The sequence below is a fragment of the Meriones unguiculatus genome, chromosome 16, assembly GCF_030254825.1.
Source record: "Meriones unguiculatus strain TT.TT164.6M chromosome 16, Bangor_MerUng_6.1, whole genome shotgun sequence".
Classification (NCBI taxonomy): domain Eukaryota; kingdom Metazoa; phylum Chordata; class Mammalia; order Rodentia; family Muridae; genus Meriones; species Meriones unguiculatus.
The window spans coordinates 10,311,190-10,335,836 of NC_083363.1; the positions used below are offsets into that span (position 1 = coordinate 10,311,190).

The 24,647-nt window shown below is 40.0% G+C and overlaps 1 protein-coding gene and 1 non-coding gene across 2 annotated transcripts in view; both read left to right on the forward strand.

Annotated features, from left to right (window-relative positions):
• Positions 1-24,647, forward strand: part of LOC110561761 (solute carrier family 5 member 4-like) — a 77,367-nt gene that overhangs the window by 14,351 nt on the left and 38,369 nt on the right. The window contains exons 5-7 of the mRNA XM_060369345.1: positions 2,265-2,369; positions 9,753-9,858; positions 11,055-11,135. Of these exons, the coding sequence (XP_060225328.1) occupies positions 2,265-2,369; positions 9,753-9,858; positions 11,055-11,135 (292 nt within the window). The remainder of the gene's footprint in view (positions 1-2,264; positions 2,370-9,752; positions 9,859-11,054; positions 11,136-24,647) is intronic.
• Trnas-uga (transfer RNA serine (anticodon UGA)) lies at positions 23,967-24,039 on the forward strand. The gene has a single exon. It is a non-coding gene; the product is annotated as a tRNA-Ser (tRNA).

The window sequence follows — 24,647 nt, forward strand, 5'->3', positions numbered from 1 at the left end:
GGAGGGAGAGGGCTATTGGGGTGTAAAGTGAATAAATAAATATTTTAATATAAAAGAAAAGAAAGAGGAGGGAAAGGGCTCCATGAAGGGCAGCAGAGGTAGAACTAGAGGTACCCTGGGTCCAGCAATAGATGTCAGTGAATCCCAAGAAGATGGAGATGGTCTGGACAGAGGAGATTAATTGGAAGGATTAGGAATATCCTGGAGAGACTAGAGTGGAAGAGAGAAAGGAAGCCTATCTGGGTCTGGGTCTCTTGCCAAGTGTGGTGGCTATGGATTTCATGGAACAAAACAGGGGAGTCGCAAAGAAATTGAGATGGTCTGGGAGGATGGTAGAGGAGAGCAGGGTAACAGAGAACTACAAGAGCAGCAGATTCATTCTGTGTGGGCAGAGGATCCCAAGGTATGGAGATGAGGAGGGCAGCAGTGGCTGCTCTGGGAGTACCCTAGAGAGACCAGAATGGCAGAGAAAAGGGAGAGCAGATGTAGTCTGCCTGGGTCTGAATAAGTGTGGTGGCTGCAGAAGAGAGGGTTGGAAGACAGTAGGTCTGTGGTTGGTGGTGAGCCACAAAGGAATGCAAACATTAAATCTTGAAGTTCCATGTTTAGCATTGTGGGCTTGGTGGTGCATTCTACAGCTTTTCTGAGCTTGGTTTTTATGTATCTCTTAGGTCTTAGGGTCTAAGTGCCTACAGCTTAGGCACATAGTGTCAATTCCTTTGTTTTTTTTTTCTGTTTTAGGATGCTGGCTAGAGTTTAGCTTCCTCAGTTCCAACACACACTGTTCTAGTGCTGACGCTGTGGCACCTTCAACCTGGTGGCAAGCCTGTGCCTATACTCTCAGCCTCTCATTTGAAATTATGATGTCAATTTTCATGATTCCCTTATCCTTTGCTTCTTTATGCTTCATAATTAGGGTCAGGTGGATGTTATTTAGGTACACTGCTTGCTCTCTTGAGAGTAAAGACATGAGCTATGCTTGGCTCCACTTGAAGCACTTTCAGACTGTCAAGCACTGCACAGCGCTGTGTGGATCAGAAGCTGAAAATGGCCTTTGGCATCTGTCCTCTAGTGAGCATCCAATGTCCATCCCCTGAAAGCACTCTGTCCTCATAGGCTTCTGAGCCTGACAGAAGAGCTGGCTTCAAGGATTTCTGCAGTAATATTGTATCTTCCTTTCATTCTCATGGACAGCACATGACTTGGTTTTATCTGTGCAAATCTCTACATCAAGCAATGGTGACACCACCATGCAGATCTTTTCCTCATTCTTTCTGTGTTGGGCTTGCAAATCTTTCTTATTTTTAGGTTCTGTTTTTCTTTTAATGTTGGATTATATCTTTATCCCATGCTATTAATGTGATACAAGATGATATATTCAATCTCATACTTCAGTAATAAACACTATGAGCATTTCCTCAAGAAGACATTTTGTGCAATTCTTGTCTTTTAAAAAAGATAATCAATGCTGGAGAGCGAACTCAGTGGCTAAGAGCACTGGTTGTTCTTCCAGAGGACCTGGATTCAATTCCCAGCACCAACATGACAACCCACAACTGTGCATAACTCCAGTTCCAAAGGATCTAACACCCTCACACAGACATACATGCAGTTAAAATACCAATACACATATTAAAATAAATGCATCTTTAAAAAGGTAATTGTGTGAATATTTACAGAGATAAATATTTGTAATCATTCAATCAACAATTTGTTTACCCATAATTGTGGTTCATTGCTTACAAGAAGTATTGCTTTTAAATGCACAGCAGCACTAGTGAAAATAACACAAATTGTCCATTCTGTAGCTATACAGCATTTGGTGTTGTAGGTACTTAATATCTACATGCATTTAAACCCACACTGCAGGTAACCATGGTGGTATATACCTAAAACACCAGGTTTCATAAAATGGAGGCAAAAAAATTGTGAAATCAAGACCACTCTGGGATACATTGTGATATGAGAGAGATCAAGATAGCACGTGGGCGCGTGCACACGCACGCGCACACACACGCGCACGCACACACACTAGTCACAGATAATAAAAGAGATTTAAAACTATTTTCCAAAGGTCACAATATCTAGTAAATGTCAGAAATCAATCCTAAGTTGATCTACCTCAAGGCCCCATGATCATTCCAGCCTTCCTTGCCTTCCCCACTTGGTTATTTCCAAGATGCCATGCATAGTAATTAACTGTTCATGGGTGTTTAGCAGATGCAGGCTTGGAGGTGAATCCCTGTTGCTGTCTCTCTCTGCAGGTGATGACCATGCCAGAATATCTCAGGAAGCGGTTTGGTGGGAAGAGACTCCAGATCTATTTCTCCATCCTCTCCCTCTTCCTCATGCTGGCCATCAAAATCTCTGTGAGTTCAGAACCTCCTGACATATTAGCTATCAACTACTGCTTGGTAAGATTAGAGGGATAAGGTCCTCAGCAGCCTGAAGCTTTAGCTTTCTTGAGATTTTTCTACACAGCATCAGTGAGGTAGAGGAGAACTCAGAGATTATGTATCCATAAAGTTATAAACCATCAAATCCTACAAGCCTTCAGGGTGCAAATCTGCTCTCTCATTAAGGATATAAAAATTGGATGTGTATAGTTATAATATACATAATTATAATACATTATATAATCAATGTTAACTATATTTAATACTCTAGAAGTTTAAACAATATAATTAAATATTATGTAAGCATAATAGTATATTTTATATATTATATTATATTTTAAGTACATATTAAAATTTCTCTTTAAGTAACAGCTATTCAGAAATAGAAAGGACCCACCCATCTCATGGCCTCCTCTTTCACCTGTACAATGTGAACTAAAACTTACAAAACACATTAAAAGCAATGACAATCTTACTAAGTACCAAATCTGTTTTATCAGTAGAAATGACTTTGGTTTGGAACTAAATAAATGTTCTATGAAGGGGAGCATGGCTGACTAACAAGAAGACCAAGAGGCAATGTGTGGTTCATCATTCTTTGGAGACAAGTGAGGACTGAGTGGCGGTTGTGGAAAACTGACAGGAATCAGAGTGGTCACAAAGTTTGCAGATCTATCAAAATGCCTGTGCCAGGGGAAGATTGAGAATTCTGGAATCTTTCGGGGCCAACTGAATATTTATAAAGTATTGAAAACTGTTTCTGTGTGCTTTGTGAATAAGGAACGAGTGCATCCACAGGCTTTTTTTTTTTTCATTCTCTTGAGCCATTCTGCAGCCATTTTGATCTTTATTTTTTCAACAGTCACCCTTTCATTCTTTCTCAGAGTTAGTCCAGGTTAATATTTTTATTATCAGTTTGATTACTATCCACATGAACCAGAAGGGAAGCACTTTATATTATTACACTGACTTTCTTTAATTGCCTTTTATTTTGTTTAAAACTACCTCTTTATTTTTTCCTTTTTTATTTTTATTTTTATTATTAATTACATTTTATTAACTCTGTATCCCAGATGTATCCTGCTCCCTCATTCCCTCCCAACCCCATCTTGCCTCATCTGCTCCCTGACCCTTTCCAAGTCCACTGATAAGGAAGGATCTCCTCCCCTTTCATCTGACCTTGTTTTATCAGGTATCTTCAGGACTGGCTGCAAAGTCCTCCTCTGTGGCCTAGCAGGGCTGCTCCTCCATTGGGGGTGGGGAGGTCAAAGAGCCTGCCATTGAGTTCCTGTCAGAAGTAGTCCCTGTTCCCCTTACTAAGATAACCCACTTGGTTACTGAGCTACCATGGGCTACATCCGAGCAGAGGTTCTAGGTTATATCCATACATGGTCCTTGGTTGAAGAAACAGTCTCATATAAGACCCCTGTGCCCTGATATATTTTGTCCTTGTGGAGCTCCTATCCTTTCCACATCATACTAACTCCCCTTCTTTCATATGATTCCGTGCACTCTGGCTAAGGTTTGGTTATGAGTCTTAGTATCTGCTTTGATACTCTGTTAGGTAGAGTCTTTCAGAGGCCCTCTGTGGTAGGCTCCTGTCCTGTTACTTGTTTTCTCCTACATCCAATGCACATCCCATTTGTCTAAGTGAAGATTGGTCATCTTACCCCAGGTCTTCTTTCTTGTTTATCTTCTTTAGGTGTGTAGATTTCATTATGTTTATCATATCTTATAGATCTGTATAAGTGAGTATATGCCATGTGTGTCTTTCTCCTTCTGGGATACCTCACTCAGAATGATCTTTTCTAGATCCCACCATTTGCCTGCAAATTTCATTATTTCCTCGTTTTTAATTGTTAAGTAGTACTCCATTGTGTAAAAATACCACAATTTTTTATTCCATTCCTTCGTTAATGGATATCTGGGTTGTTTCCAGGTTCTGGCTATTACAAATAAAGCTGCTACAAACATGGTTGAGCTAATGTCCTTGTTGTGTACTTGAGCAACTTTTGGATATATGCCTAAAAGTGGTATAGCTGGGTCTTAAGGAAGCGCTATTCCTAATTGTCTGAGAAAGCACCAGATTGATTTCCAAAGTGGTTGTACCGGTTTACATTCCCACCAGCAATGGAGGAGGGTTCCCTTCTCCACATCCTCTCCAGCATGTGTTGTCATTTCAGTTTTTTATTGTAGCCGTTTTGATGGGTGTCAGATGAAATCTCAGGGTTGTTTGGATTTGCATCTCTCTGATGGCTAAGGATGTTAAGCTTCTCTTTAAGTGTTTCTCTGCCATTCTATATTCCTCTACAGAGAATTCTCTGTTTAGCTCCGTACCCCATTTTTTAATTGGATTCTTTGATTTATTGCTTTTTAACTTCTTTAGTTCTTTATATATTCTGGATATCAGCCCTCTGTCAGATATAGGGTTGGTGAAGATCCTTTCCCAGTCTGTAGGCTGTTGTTTTGTTCTGATGACAGTGTCTTTTGCTTTACAGAAGCTTTTCAGTTTCATGAGATCACATTTATTGACTGTTGATCTTAGAGCCTGTGCTGTTGGTGTTCTGTTCAGGAAGTGCCAATGAGTTCTAGACTCTTCCCCACTTTTTCTTCTAACAGATTTAGAGTATCTGGTTTTATGTTGAGGTCTTTGATCCACTTGGCCTTTAGTTCTGTGCAGGGTGATAAATATGGATCTATTTTCACTTTTCTGCATGTAGACATCTAGTTGGACCAGTACCATTTGTTGAAGATGCTGTCTTTTTTCCATTGAATGGTTTTGGCTTCTTTGTCAAAAATCAAGTGTTCATAGGTGTGTGAATTTATTTCTGGGTCTTCTATTCGGTTCCATTGATCCTCCTTTCTGTTTCTATGCCAATACCAGGCACTTTTTATTACTATTGCTCTGTAGTACAGCTTGAGGTCAGGGATGGAGATACCTCCAGATGATCTGTTGTTATACACGATTGTAAAACTACCTCTTTAAAATAGATATGATAATTAAATGTTGAAAAAAAATGTTTTTAATTGAAAATGTTAAAAGATGTTTTAAAAAGTTACATGCCTTGGAAACTACTAATAGAGGAAAAATTAAAGTTTCAACATCAAGGGTAGAAAATATGAAAAAAGTCATTTATTTGTTAGTGTGTATTTGTGTCTAAAGATATAATTATACCAAATTTACAGACCAGATAGGTGTCTCAAGGTTCATGAGAGAAAGGTTTACCTTCACTGTTGCTTTTCTACTGAGCCAAGTCATTATTACAACTAAGACATAAGTTTTCAATCTGAAGGTTTCCATGTACCTACTGATGGTTCGTTCTGAATGTAATTTTAAGTCAGCCTTGTAGGGGTAGTGTAATGGATTCTCAGACATAGACACAGGACCTCTAGGCCTTCTGTCTGGAAAAACTTATGCTTGTGCTCCTGGTTCAGTGGTTTCACAACCAGAGGCTGAGCACAGAGCACAGAAGGCTTTGCCTTGTGTATGCTTTTAGCTCTTTTATCTCCCGTATGTGACAAAGTACATTCTCATTGGGTACCCTTATGGCTGTAGGTCTATGGCCCTGAGTCTACAAGAATTTATACTTATATGATTTACCCAAATTATGTTCTCTCTTTTTCTAGAAGAGCCATTACCACACTCTCCATTTGATACTCAGATCCTTCCCTCCAGGGTCAAAAAACCACCATCTTGCTTTAGGGTTTTATATTACATAACATCATAGGGCCATCTTTCTTTTGACAGTGGCCTTCATAAGGTTGGAGACAAACTATATAACCAGAGGAGTTAGGCATGGTATAATGCCTTTCCAGTTTGGTTTTGGGTGTGTGTGTGTGTGTGTGTGTGTGTGTCTGCATACACAATTTGGTCTTTCTCTCTTGCTGCTCTCATTATCCTTTCTTTGCTCTTGTACAGTTAGTCTTTTGACTATTATATGACATGGGAAGTTTCTTTTCTGCTCCCATCTACTTGGTGTTCTGTACGAGTTTTGGACCTCACACATATCGCTTTCTTTAGATTTGAAAAATCTAAGATTTTTAGATTTTTAGAAATCTTTAGATTTCTTTAGATTTGAAAAAAAATGTTCTGTAATGTGTAGAAAATATCTTCTGTGTCTTTGACCTGGGTCTCTTCTCCTTTTTATTTACTTATTATTCATGAGCATGGTCTTTTATAGAGTTCTAGAGTTCACATATTTTCTGTTCTTGTTCAGGAAAATGGAATCTTAAAATACACTGAATGGGGTAACCAAAGTCCAGAAAGACAAATGTCACATGTCCTTTCTCTTAATTTTTGATTTGTATCCTTAACTTAGACTGCTTGAGGAGACACCTAGGATATGAAGGTAGAGAAAAAGGGTGATTTAGCTCAGCAGAAAAGCAACAGTGAAGGTAAGCCTTCTCTCATGAACACTGAGATACCTATCTAGTCTGCAAACTTGGTATGATTATATCTTTAAAATTATAAATCTTCATATATTCAGAACCATTTAATAGCTGGCAGCAGCAATTATTTCCTTTTTTCTTTTAATTTAACATCCTCTTTAACTGAGTGATCCAGTATCTCTACCTTCTCTTCAAGACCTGATGTTCTCTCTTTAACTTGATCCTCTGAACTTCTTGATTATCCTAGAAACAGGTCTCCATATAACTTTCTTATATATATATATCCTTAGCCTTGCTTTTTTTATGGTTCCATTTTCCTGGAAATGCCATAATCTCAATTTTATATACAACTGAATAAAATTGTGCTGTGTTATGTAGCCCATTTTTTATTATCTCTTCATTAGTTGACAGACTAAGGAAGGCTGATTCTACTCACCAGCTACTGTGAAGAGAAGTAGCAAATGAACACAAGCGTGCAAGTATTTCTTTATTCTGTGGTAGAATTCACAGTATATATCCAGGAATGATATAGCTGGATTGTATGATAACTCCATTTTCAGCATTTTGAGAACACTCCACTTTGATTCCCATAATGACTCTATATAGTGGTTTGTGCTCTTTCACAGCTGTCTTCATTTTAGTAACTTTCCTTCCTGTCATACCAGGAAGTTCTTTTTATCACCCTTAGACACACAGTTTCCTGGCTGAGCAGGCCATCATAGCCTCCAGAGACCCCCTAAGTTTGTACATACGCTGTGGCCAATGTTCTAGCTGAGGTGGAGTATGTCCCACAAGTCTATTGGGGTGACAAAGCAAACAAGCACTAAGATACACACATATGTACATGTTTCTGTACTTTGGGAATCTGCTCAACATTGACTTCCTAGCTGGAGAGATTCAGATGTGGATGTCAGACAGCTCACCAAGGCTTCGGAGTTCTCAGTCTACTCAGAAGTGAGATTCCTGGAAACTGGGTGGTTCCAGAGGGTAGCCTCTCTGCTGACCTTAGGTTCAAGGGTATTCCAAAATGATAATCAGTTGATGGGGTCTGCTCCTGTTCACTGAGGGCAGGGCTTTCCCCTGGTGTATAGCATTACCTGGACTGAGGCTCCTGTTGCTTCTGGTCTGGGGTGTGTGCATGTCAGCCCAACTTACTCTTCACAACTGCATCCCATGACCACTTCTGAATTTGGGGCTGAGACAGGTTGAACTCAGGCTCCTTCCTTGTTTTCAAGCCTTGAGGATAGCTCAATATTGGACAACTGGCTCCCTCTACAGGAGGCACATGGTCACACTCCTTTTAGTCATGGGAAGTGACAGAGAATTCTTCTCCACACTGACACATCCTACCACAGGAGTCACTGTGAAAGCTGAGACTTGTCCTGTGGGCAATAGCATCATCTTTTCTTCAAGGCTGCCTGACATCCCTTTTGGATTTGGCTTTTGCTCATCCTTCCCCTCCTGGGGAAAAGCAAGCTCTGTGTGGCTTGTTTCTCAATGAATCAGTTTGTTTCTCTGTTTTTCACTATCCTACCATTCACTCCCTCTGTGACTTTTCCCTCTTTTCTGTCTGGCTTTGGGAATAACCTGTTCATTTTCATCCTGACTCTTCCTTTTAAACTGATCATATAGAGGAGGTGTGCCATCTATATCCTCACCTGGAAGTCACAATAACACCTTTAATGACAGTCAGTTTGTGAAGAGGGTTCTGCCTTCACCAACTTCATACATGTGTGTTTGTTCCTTCTTTTCATAACTGAGAAGTACGGCAAACCACATCATCATGTGTTTTACCATTTTTATAATACACAAAAAAAATGTTTTTATAATTGCCTCAACCATATTGTAAGAAAAACTAAGCCCCAACTCAAGATTTCTTATAAATTTTCTCTTTTAAATGTACAAGACTTATGTGCATATCAAATGTAGTGCTGATTATTTTATTACAGTTTATTCTACTTCCTCAATGAAAACCCTATTGTCAAGATGAGTTTTGTGATTTAATTTGATAATTTTACATAGGTTATTTTGACTTTGTTCAGAACTGAAGATGGAACACCCTCATACAAATTAGAAGAAATTTTGACTAGCTCTATCTACACATTTAAAATTGATTCATTGCTTCCCAGCTAATATATGTTGGCAATGTGAACAGTCTAATTCCCACATTCCATATAAAGGTCACCATCTCTCTCTCCTTTCCAGATCTTTCTATCATTATTAGGGCCAAAGTCAATTTGTTCCCATGTCTTGCATTTTTAACTCATAGCATTATCTTTTTTGTTGGTTTGACATTAAATTATTCCTGTCTAATGCAGTAATTCATGAAGGTTCTAAGAGTAGTCTGGGATTTGGAGGAACATCATACAGGCTCAAAACTATAGCTAACAACTGCCTGTCTGGGTAACATAAGCCAAATATTCTGAGCTTCAGTTTCCTTGGCTTCAAACTGATCATAAGAACAACACCTGCATCCTGGATAGTTTAGGAACAGTGTGGTTGTGAATTCTTTCAAGAAGTCTACAATGAAATATATCCCTGAAATTAAAATATTTCCATAGCAGAGAAACAAATTCTTGCTAGTAGTTGTTCTGAAGCAGACCCAACCGTATATGTGAAAAAAAAAATCTTACAATTATAAACTTTTCATTGCCAATGTTAATAATATATTATTTGAAGAACTCTGCTCAAGAGACTTTCTATAAGCAATTGCTGAGCCTCAAAACACAGGAAAAAGTTTGGAGGGTCTACTACTTAATTTCATGTTTTGATTGAGTATGAACTCTCAGCATGCAGAAGAGTGAGTGAAACTTTGGATGGCTTGCAGGGATACTGTTGTTGGAACATATAAGTGGTCTCTCAACATAATAACACAAAGCTATCAGGAAAGCACAAGTAGATTTTGGAATACAAAAAGGAGATGCCTGAAATAATTTTCTTTCTTATCCTGACTGTTGCTTTTTTTAGTCAAACATATTTTCCGGAGCCATATTCATTCAGTTGGCCTTAGGATTAGATATTTACCTGGCAGTCTTCATCCTCTTGGCTATCACTGCAGTTTACACAGTTACCGGTGAGTCTGCTGCTTGGCGTATTCATTTGTAATGTGTTCTGTTTATCAAACCCCCACTCCACCCCTTGACTAGTGACCTCAGGATTAGCCTTGTGATTGCCAAATCAAGATACCATTCTGTTGCCCCCATGGGAGTGAAGCACAGGGCCAGATCAGCAATGAGAACAAACACAACAGAGTGATCATAACTGGATTCAAAGGGATTGATCAAGAAAACATGGATTGGGGAAGATACGGCTTCACTCAAGCTCTGTGTTTGGTACCCAAATCACCACTTTAAATTATACTGAGGGAATATGTAGAAGGCTTGACCAAAGGGGCAGCTCCAACACAAGACTGGGAAATATAATGTGACACTAAACTGACATAAAATGTTGACTCACTGACCTGAGCCATGAGTGTCACAACTGAAATGGAGGAACTGCAGGGAGGGGTTGATTGTGAAAGGTGGGTGCCAACGATCTAAGCAGGCTCCCATGAAACTTTGATGTTGGTCTAGTATCTCTTGCATACTAAATTAAACTCATTTGCATATATTTTAAATCAGTGAATTGGGAAAAAAATAGTGGAACAATTAAGATAATCTGAAGTAACTATTGTGCATTGAACACAATTTCAGATTCACAAGTGATAGGGGTCTGACCTCTGATTCCTTACATCATTCTTGTTTCTTTATCATACTCCCTAGAAGGAAACACGTTTGGGTGGAAAATCCAGTGAGTCTAGAATTTAAAGAGGATTTGTCTTGTACACAACATTAGTACAACACACAAGTCAGTAATTATCTCTGGACTCATGCTAATAAAACAGTGATGTGTCCCAAATAAATAAGGTTTGTTTGAGACAGGACATACTAACCTCCAAAGGGGTAATTGAGCAGATTATTCTGATAAACTTTTAGGGCATAAAATCTTCACTATTCCCTTATTTAGTATTCAAAAACTCACCAAGATGGAACGCCACCATAATTCACAGAACTTTACATCTCAGTAAGACAGGAGAAAGAGGAAATGAACACAGTGCATCAATAAACACTGAGGTGAAACTGGTGTCAAGAGAGGCTGTGGCTCACATGGGAGCTATGTTATATTGACTCGTTTCTATGTTTGGAATAGAGAAAAGCCCACTGATTCCTGAAGACAGAGGAATCAGTGTTCCTGGATAAAACATCCTGGCCTATTCTTTTCTCTCCACAGGGGGTCTGGCCTCAGTGATCTACACAGATTCTTTCCAGACTTTCATCATGTTGGTTGGCTCTTTCATTCTCATGGGGTTTGGTAAGTGATGATAGGGTGCCTTGCTTTGGGCTGGGAAGCTATGAGAGATGTATCTGACTGTTCTATAATGTTGCCTCCCAATTTTACGGGGTCACAATTACATACGGTATAGTTCCCTTAACGGGAATGTTAAGAATCAGCTGGATGGGTTCTTCAGCTCCAGTGGATAGAAAATATGGGTGGAAAAAGAACATATCTTCAGTTCTGGCAGTGCCAGACCAATTCATCTCTTGGTAGGAACTGTTGCATGAGCTTTGCCTGAGCAGATGTGAACAAGTATCTGTTCGCCCCAGATAGGACACTAAATAGCACCCCCACCCCCATACACCAATGTTTCCATCCAAGTATAACTTAATGAACCAATGAGTTTAACTAAGTTAATTAGAGGAACATAGGCCAGGGGTTACCTGTTAGGACCAAATTAAATAATAATGATGCACACAGCAGATTTTATATGAAAGAGGTTTATTAGATGGAGATGAAGAGAGAGGGAGAAGGAGAGAGAAGACATGATAGGAGGAATAGGGGGAGGTGGCCCGACAGAGAAAGGGGAGAGGGCAAGAGCTAAGAGTCAAGAGAGCCAAGGGCTACTTGACCGGCGACACATGATGACAGCATAGGTTGCTAGGCAACCCAGAAGCAGATACCTAAATACTAATATTCTTCCCTTTTTCTATAATTAAAAAAAATGAGGAACTTAGGCTGCTTCTCATATAAGACAAGTTAAAGTGTATAAATTTAGGTACATTGGAAGCACCTTTTGGTTGCCATGCAAGGGATTGAGAGAGAAAATAGCAAAAAAATGGCCAGATTACATGGTCAAGGGGAGGAGGGGAAGCCCCTGCCCTGGAACGTTCAGGGCAGAGGGTTGCCTGTAGAGAGTTGCCACCTACACAAGGCAGCAGGTTGGAACTGAGGGATGCAGGAAGAACCTGGAGCTGCTTGTCCTGGGCCTGAAGCACACCATTCCAGCCTTTTGTTAGTATTAAGTGAATAATAGGTGTATATTCTCTTCTGGCTACTTCCTGCTGACTGGGGGTGCTGTAGGGAGGTCAAAAGGCTGAAATGCTGGCCAAGTCCAGGAAGAACAGGCTGTTCTGATGCTGTCCAGGGTCTGTAAGAAAATCTATGGCTGTGAGGGAAAGTTCAGGTCTAGCTTGATGGAAGTCTGTGAAATCAGACTGGAATACTTGTGGTAGCTGCTTTGGGACTGTTGTGGATATAAGAAACACCTGGGTCTGGCAGGATGCTGAAACATATACATATATATATAGGCAGAATATAAAGTTAAGTAGGTTATATGGAGAAAAAAATTTAGGTGTACATTTAAAGCTTTGGGAGAGTGAACAGAGGTGGAAGGTTTGGATCAAAGAGACTTGAACACGGGAACCTCCATTTACCTGAGGGAACCTCCATTTACCCAATCATTGGCAGTAATTTAAAAGGCTTTTGCTTTGGATCTGTCATTTAAGGAAATTGAGGGCAAGTTTGGTTACAGAAGTGTATAATCTTAGAGGCCCTTAAAGCGGGCACTAGGTGTAGAAACCTGAAATTCTCCAGGATACATCCCAGAGAAGAATCTAGAACAAATGAATGGACTATTCCCATTGGACGGGTAGGAGTCAATGACCTGTCAAGGCATCCCAAGAGCAAGGTTTGACCCAGTACAAAATGTCCTACCTGATCCAACAGCTAGTCAGCTTTGGCCAGAGACCAAGGGCATAGCTGCCTAAAGAGGCACAGTTTACTTAGCACTGGGATTTCTGTAGGTGAGCGTGAGGGGGAGAAACTGTGCACATAGAGGGAAAAAATTCTCCCAAGAGAAAGAAGTCCTAAATGGAGGTCAGCAGAAAGGGTCAACCACAGCCAGTGAAGACCATGGCTGGGGGTCCCTCAGTCTCAAAACATAGTAGGAAGATCCAAGATGGCGGTGCTGGGAGGACACTGTGTCCGAAGAGCAGGACAGCAGTGTTGGCACAGCGACGAGGAGACTGAACTCTGGGCCCTAAAACACCAGGGATTGTGATTCCCAGGTGACAGGAAATCCCACGGTGTGGAAATCAATCGGGACTGACCTCAGGTCACCCAGTCAATCCCTGGAAAAGGTCCCAGGGATTGGCAGGCGCACAGCCACCAGCCCTGAGTGGGGCCCTCAGCGGCCAGCCAGAGACCTGCTGTGCACCTGACTCACTGTCCCAGACAGAACTGTGGGCTCCAGGGGCACCAGAGACTGAGTTTCCCTGTCGGGAGAAAACCCCACAGGGAATCAGCAGGTCCGAGCTTAGAGCTTTCAGCTGACCCCCTCCCAACACACACACAGAAAAGTTCTTAGAAAAAGTTCTTGGGTTTCTGCAGGAACCAGTTGCCAGCTTAGAGCCACCACTTGCCTGCGTGCTCTATGCTCCACTCCAGACAGAACTGTGGATCCAAAACACCACAGACAGGGTCTCACTGTTGGGAGGGTGGGTGTTAAACATCTGGTCCAACCTCAGGACACCAAGCTCCAGAAAAGTTTCTGGGTTCCCACAGGCTCCAGGCTCTAGCCTCCTGCTGCACGCATGAGAGCTGCTCTCACCTGCCACTGATTACCGCTTGGGTACTGGGGCACAGAGCTCCAACCTCAGACCTACAGAAGCCTGGGATCCCCGAGATCATCTCCCAGATAATGCTCCAAAGAGCAGCCAGTTATCCATAACTAAACTGACCAAAACACAGGGCTCCCAGGTTCTTCAAGAGGGCTGTGCCTGGAAAACAGTGTACTAACAACAGCAGCAGCAGCTCATTAAATTCAGAGTAAGAAACCCAGCAGCAGGGCAGCTGTCTCCAGGACTTCTACGGGTGAGAGGAGAGCCCCCTGACTAACAAAGACCACAGTTACCTGAGGTGAGCTGTGGCAATTCCTGAGCAACCCTGGCCTTTCAGTGACCATACCCAAAGCTGAGAAGGCCTCCTTCAAGAAAAATCGTCTTCCTGTCAAGTGGATTATCCCCACCCCAGGATACCAGTAACCAGAAACTAACAGCCAACACCTAAAATAGCCCAATGGGTGCGCTAGCATAAAAGCTCAACCAACAAAAGGCAGAGCAATATGGCAACTCCAGAACCCAGTTATCCAGGGGTAAGCAACACTGAACACCCCAGCATAAATGAAATTCAAGAAGATGACCTTACATCTATGCTTATGAAGAGGGTAATAGAGGAAACAAACAAAATGTGTAAACAATTAAAGGAAGATAAAGTCAAACAGATTATGGTTATCTGTAAAGAAATGGAGGAAGATAAAGACAAACAGATTATGGCCATCCATAAAGATATATAGGAAGATGCAGCCAAACAGTTTGTGGCCTGTAGAGAGGAAATAATTAAATCACTGAAAGAAATAAAAGAAACAGAGGAATGTTCAAACAAACAGCTGAGTTGAAGTAAAATACAGTCAGACAGGTGAAGGAAATCAACAAAACAGCCCAAGATCTGAAGATAGAATTGGAAAACTTAAAGAAAACATAAACGGAGGAAATAATGGAGAGGAAGAACTTAGGGAAGAAAACAGGAACTACAGAGGCAAGCATAACCAATAGACTACAAGAGATGGAAGAAAGAATCTCAGGTGTGGAAGATGCAATGGAAGAAATCGATGCATCATCAAAGAAAATGTTAAATCCAAAAAATCCCTGACACAGACTGTCCAATATATCCAAGACAATATGAAAAGACAAAACCAAAGAATAATAAGAATAGAGGAAAAAGAAGATTCCCTCCTCCAAGGCCCAGAAAATATTTTCAACAAAATCATAAAAGAAAATGTCTCCAACCTAAAGGAGAGGCCTATAAGACTACAAGAGGCCTACAGAACACCTAATAAATTACACCGGAAAAGAAAATCCTCCCACCACATAATAATCAAAACGGTAAGTATACAGAACAAAGAAAAAATAATAAAAGCTACAAGAGAAAACCGCCAAGTAACATATAATGGCAAACCCATCAGGATCACACCTGACTTTTCAACAGAGACTATGAAAGCCAGAAGGGCCTGGACAGATATCATGCAGACCCTAAGAGAACACAGATGTCAGCCCAGGCTATTATATCCAGCAAAACTCTCAGTCATCATAGATGGAGAAAACAAGATATTCAGTGACAAAAACAAATTTAAACAATACCTACCCACAAATCCAGCATTACAGAAGACACTAGAAGGAAAAATACAACCCAGGAAAACTAACACTTTCAGGAAAACGCAGGAAACAAATAACCTCACTACAACAAAACTAAAAGTAGCCAAGCACACAAACATACTTCCACAACCAAAAGCAAAATCAAAGCATCTAACAGCCACTGGTCATTAATCTCCCTCAACATCAATGGACTCAACTCTCCTAAAAGAAGACACAGATTAACAGAATGAATATGTAAACAAGATCCAACAATGTGTTGCATACAAGAAATACACCTAAGTTACAAAAATAGACATTACCTGAGAGTAAAGTGCTGGAAGACAGTTTTCCAAGCAAGTGGACCAAGGAAGCAAGTAGGAGTAGACATTCTAATATCTAATAAATAGATTTTCAACCAAAATTAAACAAAAGAGATGGGGAAGGTAATTTCATTCTCATCAAAGGAAAATTCCACGAAGAAGACATAACAATTCTGAACATTTTTGCCCCAAATAAGGGCACCCACATTTGTAAAAGAAACATTAATAAAATTGAAACCACAAATAGATCCCCACACATTAATAGTGGGAGACTTCAATACCCCATTCTCAACAAAGGACAGGTCAACAGAAATTAAACAAAGAAACAATGACTCTGACAGAGGTCTTGAATCAAATGGACCTAACAGACATCTACAGAACCTTTCACTCAAACACAAAAGAATTTACCTTCTTCTCAGCGCCTCATGGACCCTTCTCCAAAATAGACCATATAGTTGGTCACAAAGCAAGCCTCAACAGATACAAGAAGATTGAAATAATCCTTTCTATCCTATCTGATCACCATGGACTAAAGCTCGACATCAACAACAACAGAATTAGCAAAAAGCCTACACACACACATGGAAACTGAACAACTTGCTACTCAATGACAGTTGGGTTAAGGAAGAAATAAAGAAAGAAATCAAAGACTTCCTAGAATTCAATGAAAATGAAGGCACAACATACCCATACTTATGGGACACAGTGAAAGCAGTGCTAAGAGGAAAATTCGTAGCACTAAGTGCCTTCAAGAAGAAATTCGAGACATCTAATTCAAGCAACTTAATGGCTCACCTAAAAGCCCCAGAAAAAAAAAAGTAAGCAGACACACCAAAGAGGAGTAGACAGCTGTAAATAATCAGACTCAGGGCTAAAATCAATAAATTAGAAACAAATAAAACAATTCAAAGAATCAATTAAACCAAGAGCTGGTTCTTTGAGAAAATCAACAAGATAGACAAACCCTTAGCCAAACTAACTAAAAGGCAGAGAGACACCATCCAAATCAACAAAATCAGAAATGAGAAGAGGGACATAAGAACAGACACTGAGGAAACCCAAACAATCATTAGGTCTTACTTCAAAAGCCTATATGCCACAAAATTTGAAAATCTAAATGTAATGGACAGTTTTCTTGATAGATTCCACTTGCCAAAGCTGAATCAAGAAGAGGTAAATCAATTAAATAGTCCTATATTCCCTAAAGAAATAGAAGCTGTCATCAAAAGTCTCCCATCCAAAAAAAGCCCAGGTCCAAATGGTTTGAGCACAGAATTCTACCAGACTTTCAAAGAAGAGCTAACACCAATACTCTTCAAAATATTCCACAAAATAGAAACAGAAGGAACATTACTAAACTCATTCTATGAAGCCACAGTCACCTTGATACCTAAACCTCACAAAGACCCAACAAAGAAAGACAATTTCAGGCCAGTCTCGCTTATTATGAACATTGATGCAAAAATACTCAATAAAATACTTCCAAACTGAATCCAAGAACACATCTCCTCAGATAATCTCCTTAGATGCTGAAAAAGAATTTGATAAAATCCAACATTCATTTATGTTTAAAGTCTTGGACAGATCAGGGATACAAGGCACTTAGCTAAACAAGGTAAAGACAATATATAGCAAGCCTATAGCCAACATCAAACTAAATGGAGAGAAACTTAAATCAATCCTACTAAAATCAGGGACAAGGCAAGGCTGCCCACTCTCTACATACCTCTTTAACATAGTACTTTAAGTCCTTGCTAGAGCAATAAGACAACTAAAGGAGATCAAGGGGATTCAGTTCAGAAAGGAAGAAGTCAAAGTATCACTATTGCAGATGATATGATGGTATTCATGAGCACCCCCAAAAATTCTACCAGGGAACCCTGACAGCTGATAAACACCTTCAGCAAAGTGGTGGCTGGATACAAAACAAAAAAAAAAAAAAACAACAACAACAACAAAAAAAAAAAAACAGCAGCCCTCATGTATACAAAAGACAAAAGGGCTGAGAAAGAAATTAGGGAAACAACACACTTCACAATAACCACAAAGGCCATAAAGTACCTTGGGGTAACTCTAACCAAGCAGGTCAAAAAAGCCTTGTATGAAAAAAACTTTCAGTCTCTGAAGAAAGAAATAGAAGAAGAGATCAGAAGATGAAAAGATTTCCCATCCTCATGGCTTGGCAGGATTAACATAGTACACATGGCCACCTTACCAAAAGCAATCTACAGATTCAATTCAATTCCCATCAAATTACCAACACAATTCTTTACAGACCTTGAAAGAAAAATTCTCAACTTTATATGGAATAACAAGAACCCCAGAATTGTTAAAAACAATCCTCTGCAATAAAAGCTCTTCTGGAGGTATCTCCATCCCTGATCTCAAGCTGTACTATAGAGCAATAGTAATAAAAACTGCATGGTAGTGGCACAGAAACAGAATGGAGGATCAATGGAACTGAATAGAAGACCCAAAATAAACCCACACACTTATGGATACCTGATTTTTTTACTAAGATGCAAAAACCATACAATGGATAAAAGATAGCATCTTCAACAAATGATGCTGGTCTAACTGGATGGCTACATGTAGAAAAATGCAAATAGATCCATACTTATCACCCTGAACAAAACTAAAATCCAAGTGGATCAAATACCTCAATATAAAACCAGACACACTAAAACTATTAGAAGAAAAAGTGCGGAAGAGCCTTGAACTCATTGCACAGAAGACAACTTCCTGAACAGAACATCAATAGCACAGGCTCTAAGAGCAACAATCAATAAATGGGACCACACAGAACTGAAAAGCTTCTGTAAAGCAAAGGACGCTGTCGTCAGAACTAAAAGCCAGGCTACAGACTGGGAAAGGATCTTCACCAACCTTATATCTGACAGAGGGCTAATATCCAGTATATATAAAGAACTATAGAAGTTAAAAAGCAACAAATCAAGTAACCCAATTTTAAAAATGGGGTACAGAGCTAAACAAAGAACTCTCAATAGAGGAACATCGAATGGCAGAGAAACACTTAAGGAAATGCTCAACATCCTTAGTCATCAGAGAAATGCAAAACAAAATGACATTGAGATTTCACCTTATACCCATCAAAATGGCTAAGATCAAAAACTCAAGTGACAACACATGCTGGAGAGGATGTGGAGAAAGAGGAACCCTACTCCAATGCTTGTGGGAATGTAAACTTGTATAACCACTTTGGAAATCAATCTGGTGCTTTCTCAGACAACAAGGAATAGCACTTCCTCAAGATCCAGCCAAGGCATATATCCAAAAGATGCTCAAATACACAATAAGGACATTAGCTCAACCATGTTTGTAGCAGCTTTATTCATAATAGCCAGCAGCTGGAAACAACCCAGATGTCCCTCAGTTGAGGAATAAATACAGAAATTGTGACATTTACACAATGGAATACTACTCAGCAATTAAAAACAAAGGAATCATGAAATTTGCAGGCAAATGGTGGGATCTAGAAATGATCATCCTGAGTGAGATATCCCAGAAGCAGAAAGACACACATGGTATATACTCACTTATAAGTGGATATTAGACATATAATACAGGATAATAATGCTAAAATCTGTACACCTAAAGAAGCTAATCAAGAAGGACCCTGGTAAGATGCTCAATCTTCATTCAGAAAGGCAAAAGATATGGACATCAGAAGAGGAAGAAAACAGGGAACAGGACAGGGGCCTACCAGAAAGGGCCTCTGCAAGACTACCCAGCAGGGTATCAAAACATATGCTGAGATTCATAGCCAAACTTTTTGCAGAGTGCAGGGAATCTTATGAAAGATAACTTGCATTTACCAACCTTAAGACACTTTCTTAGATTCTCAAACATGTATAACTGGCATTTACCAACCTTAAGACACTTTTTTAGACCCTCAAACATTTCTGAGGGGGCCTTTGTATCTAGTTATTTACCATGAGACATAGGTGAGACTGCTGTGAACATTTATGGTCCTTTAGCTGAAGGGATGGTAAAAGATTTTATTTAGACCTGTTTCTTGAGTCTGGCAACAAGGCATACTGTGTCTAGGCCTGACAGTAACAACTCTCGAACTCTAGGACTAGGGCTTAAGGCCTGGTCTCCTGGATATGAAGAGAACTGAAAAGGCATCTGAAGTCTCCCAACACGGAAGTTGGCAGTATGTCCATAGGACCCCAGTGTAAGGCCAAAACAGACCTGCAATGTTACCCTGGGCTGGGTGAGGGTGGTGGAGGTCACTGAATCAAGGATCCATTTGTCCTCTGCCAGGCCAAGAAGCTGGAAGCCCGGAAGTGTCTATGGCTCTTGTTCTGGTTGAGCCTCCATGGCTGGGCACAGAGGACAAGCCTACATGGGAGCATTTTGACTTCCAGAGGCCAGTCTGCCGGCAGGCAGCCATGGCTTGTTGAGGCAGCTGAGGGACCAGTGTCCCTTTGGCTGCATTTGAAGCAGTCACCTGGCAGAATTGACTTTTGGCTGTACCCTGGCGGGATGGGGTATTGCAGACCTCTTATTTTCTGTGTGGTAATGCCAACAGCCTCAGAGCAGCAGCCAAGATCTGGAGCAGAGTTTTTGCTGTATGAGCCTGTCAGGAAGGCTCCTGTCTTATTATTTTTACCAACTCCTGTATGGTTACTCAAGGACCATCCTCAGCTATTATTAAAGATGGCAGTGAGACCATGTTTGCATCTGTAGGACTATAAATATATTTTTGAACATGTTAGAGGACTTGATCATCTATGAGATGACTAACTATTAACTTGTATTTGTTAACCATTAAATATTAGGACTTTAGGTTTTGTCCCTGTTAAGTTGGAGCCTTAAAAGTCATAAATATAGTCTATTAAAGTGATAGCATAACAGTTTTTGTATGATTTAGTATATAAAAAGTTCATGGCTTATAAAAGTCTAAGGCTATACTATAGATTAATAATATTACCATTTTTAGAAAACAAGACCAAACATACTTTAACCTTTTGATAGTACAGATATAGCACAAAGACCAAGTTTTAACATAAATACCTCTAAAATTAATAGATCTTAATTTAGAATATTGGTAAAAACCTGACTTAGTAACCCCCGAGTTATGAGTTTTAAAACCAACAATATGGTAGAACAGCATAAAGCAATTTTAAAATTACACTTGAATTTATTATAGCAAACCTATTAGCCAGAAAGCCTAGTGTGACTGGATCATAAGCAGCTCATGGCATGAGAAACAGCATTTATTAATTTAGGAATTGATAAAGACATATGCAGTTAGATGTACATTTTAAATTAACTTAATTTGAATAGACATTTAGAACTTTGAAATTTTGGCATTATTGAACCATGGTTGAATTACATATATATTAAAATGTAACTTTGAATTTTTTTTATTTTTATTTTTTTCTTATCAGTTACATTTTATTAACTCTGTATCCCAGCTGTATCCCACTCCCTCATTCCCTCCCACTCCCACCCTCCCTCCCTCCTCTCCACCCTGCCCCTTTCCAAGTCCACTGATAGGGGGTGACCTCCTCCCCATTCATCTGATCCTGTTTTATCAGGTATCTTCAGGACTGGCTGCAAAGTCCTCCTCTGTGGCCTAATAGGACTACTCCTCCCTTGGGGGGTGGGGAGGTCAAAGAGCCTGCCATTGAGTTCCTGTCAGAAATAGTCCCTGTTCCCCTTACTATGGGAAACCAATTGGTTACTGAGCTACCACGGGCTACATCCAAGCAGAGGTTCTAGGTTATATCCATACATGGTCCTTGGTTGAATGTCAGTCTCAGAAAAGACCCTGTGCCCAGATATATTTGGTCCTTGTGGAGCTCCTATCCTTTCCCCATCATACTAACTCCCTTCTTTCATATGATTCCCTATACTCTGCCAAAGGTTTGGTTATGAGTCTTTGTATCTGCTTTGAAAACACTGCTAGTTAGAGTCTTTTAGATTCCTTCAGTAGACTCCTGTCATACGTTCACTGTACATCCCATCTGTCTTTCTAATTGAGGATTGATCATGGTTGAATTACATATATATGAAAATGTAACTTTGAATTTTTTTAAGCTAAACACTTTTTGAACGTTTATTAGCTTTTTTAAAAAACTTTTATTAATTACACTTTATTTACTGTATATCCCCCCAATCCCTCTCTTCCTTGTCCTTCTCTACGCATGCCCCTCCCCAAGTCCACTGATAGGGGAGGTCTTCTTTTCCTTCCTTCTGATCCTAGTCTGTTAGGTCCCATGAGGAGTGGCTGCATTGTCTTCCTCTGTGGCCTGGTAAGGCTGTTCCTCCTCAGGGGGAGGTGATCAAAGAGCAGGCCAATCAGTTCATGTCAGAGACAGTCCCTGTTCCCATTACTATGGAACCCACTTAGATACTGAACTGCCATGGGCTACATCTTTGCAGGGGTTATCTCCATGCATGGTACTTAGTTGGAGTATGAGTCTCAGGAAAACCCCTTTGCTCAGATTTTTTGGTTCTGTTGCTCTCCTTGTGGGGCTTTTGTCCTCTCTACATCTTAAGATTCCCTGTAATCTGCCCAACAGTTGGCCATAAGTCTCAGCATCTGCTTTGATAATCTGCAGGGCAGAGCTCTCAGAGGCCCTCTGTGGCAGGCTCCTAACTTGTTCCCTATTTTCTCCTTCTTCTGATGTCCATCCTCTTTGCCTTTCTGGATGGGGATTGAGCATTTTAGCCTGAGTCCTCCCTCTTGATTAGTTTCTTTAGGTGTACAGATTTTAGTAGGTTTATCCTGTATTATAAGTCTATATGAGTGAGTATATACCATGTGTGTCTTTCTGCTTCTGGGATAGCTCACTCAGGATGATCTTTCCAGTCCCCACCATTTACCTGCAAATTTCACAATTTCCTTTTTTTTTTTTTTTATTGCTGAGTAGTATTCCATTGTGTAGATGTGCCATGCTTTCTGTATCCATTCTTCAGTTGAGGGGCATCTGGGTTGTTTCCAGCTTCTGGATATTACAAATAAAGCTGCTACAAACATGGTTGAGCAAATATCCTTATTGTGTATTTGAGCCTCTTTTGGATATATGCCTAGGAGTGGTATGGCTGGATCTTGAGGAATCGCTATTCCTAATTGTCTGAGAAAGCACCAGATTGATTTCCAGAGTGGTTGTACAAGTTTACATTCCCACCATCAATGGAGGAGGGTTCCCCTTCCTCCACAACCTTTCCCTCATGTGTTGTCACTTGAGTTTTTGATCTTAGCCATTCTGATGGCTGTAAGGTGAAATCTCAGGATCATTTTGATTTGTATTTTCCTGATGACTAATGACGTTGAGCATTTCTTTAAGTGTTTCTCTGCCATTCGATATTCCTCTATCGAGAATTCTCTGTTTAGTTCTATTTCCCATTTTTTAATTGGATTACTTACTTTGTTGCTTTTTAACTTCTCTAGTTCTTTATATATACATATATACTGGATATTAGCCCTCTGTCAGATATAGGGTTGGTGAAGATCCTTTCCCAATCTGTAGGCAGTCGTTTTGTTCTGACAACAGTGTCCTTTGTTTTACAGAAGATTTTCAGTTTCATGAGGTCCCATTTTTTGATTGTTGCTCTTAGAGCCTGTGCTGTTGGTGTTCTGTTCAGGAAGTTGTCTCCTGTGCAATGAGTTCCAGGCTCTTCCTCACTTTTTCTTCTAACAGGTTTAGTGTGTCTGGTTTTATATTGCGGTCTTTGATCCACTTGGGCTTTGGTTTTGTGCAGGGTGATAAGTATGGATCTATTTGCCTTTTTTTACATGTAGACATCCAGTTAGACCAGCACCATTTGTTGAAGATGCTATCTGTTTTCCATTATATGGTTTTGGCATCTTAGTCAAAAATTAGGTATCCATAAGTGTGTGGGTTTATTTGTGGGTCTTCTATTCAGTTCCATTGATCCTCCATTCTGTTTCTATGCCTAACTCTGAAAGTTAATAAAAATCCATACCAATTTAAAATGAGGCTTGTTGTTTTTAGTCTAAAAGGAGAAAAAATAAACAGTTATGATTAAGGAAGTCTTATAAATGTAAACCCAATAAGAAAATTATATAAATCATTAGATAAGATTTGAAGCATATATATATATTATGATATTATTAAAGCATATATATACATGTTATATATATATATGTTATATATATGTTCTTAATATATATATTAAGAGCAAAGTATACAAAAATCATTAAGAAAAGATTTTAAAAGCTTGCAAGTAGCACCATAAAAGTCAGTGTTTGAATGTGCATGGCTTGGAGTTTTGCAGGAGTGGGGGAGGGGTGAATGCATGGCCCGGCTTCTCTATTTAAAAGTCAACATGGTGGCTCACCATGTGCTATGGCAGCTGCATTGGTGGTATAGTGGTGAGCATGGCTGCCTTGAAAGCAGTTGACCTGGGTTCGATTCCCGGGACAATGCAACAATGTTAGGACCAAATTAAATAATAATGATGAGCACAGCAGATTTTATATGAAAGAGGTTTATTAGATGGAGATGAACAGAGAGGGAGAAGGAGGGAGGAGACATGATACAAGGAAGAGGGGGTGCCCTGACAGAGAAAGGGGAGAGGGCAAGGGCCAAAGGCCAAGAGAGCCAAGAGTTGTTCCTTTTAAGAAGCAATGTAACCATGCCAGCCAGGGCTACCTGGCCTGTGGCACATGATGACATCATAGGTTGCTAGGCAACCCAGAAGCATGCATGGGCAGTCACATGACTAGGAGCTACACAACTGGTAACCTTTCACCCAGCAACCATCCCTACTTATTTTCTCAGGCATGGGAGGTGCCTCATGTATATAGTGTGCTGCCTCTTAAACCTTCCTTGTTCTCCACTGGAGGATGCTGGTGATCTGTACATTGTTAGTGTATTGTGTGTGTAATCGCAGCTGCTCTGGTTTCAAGATGGAAATGGTTGTGTCATGCCACAGAAGAGAATTCTACAGCAGGCACCCTGACAGATTAGATAAAATTTTGACTAGTGCCATGATAGGCATGGGTAGACAGATATTTATTAACTTTGGGGATATTT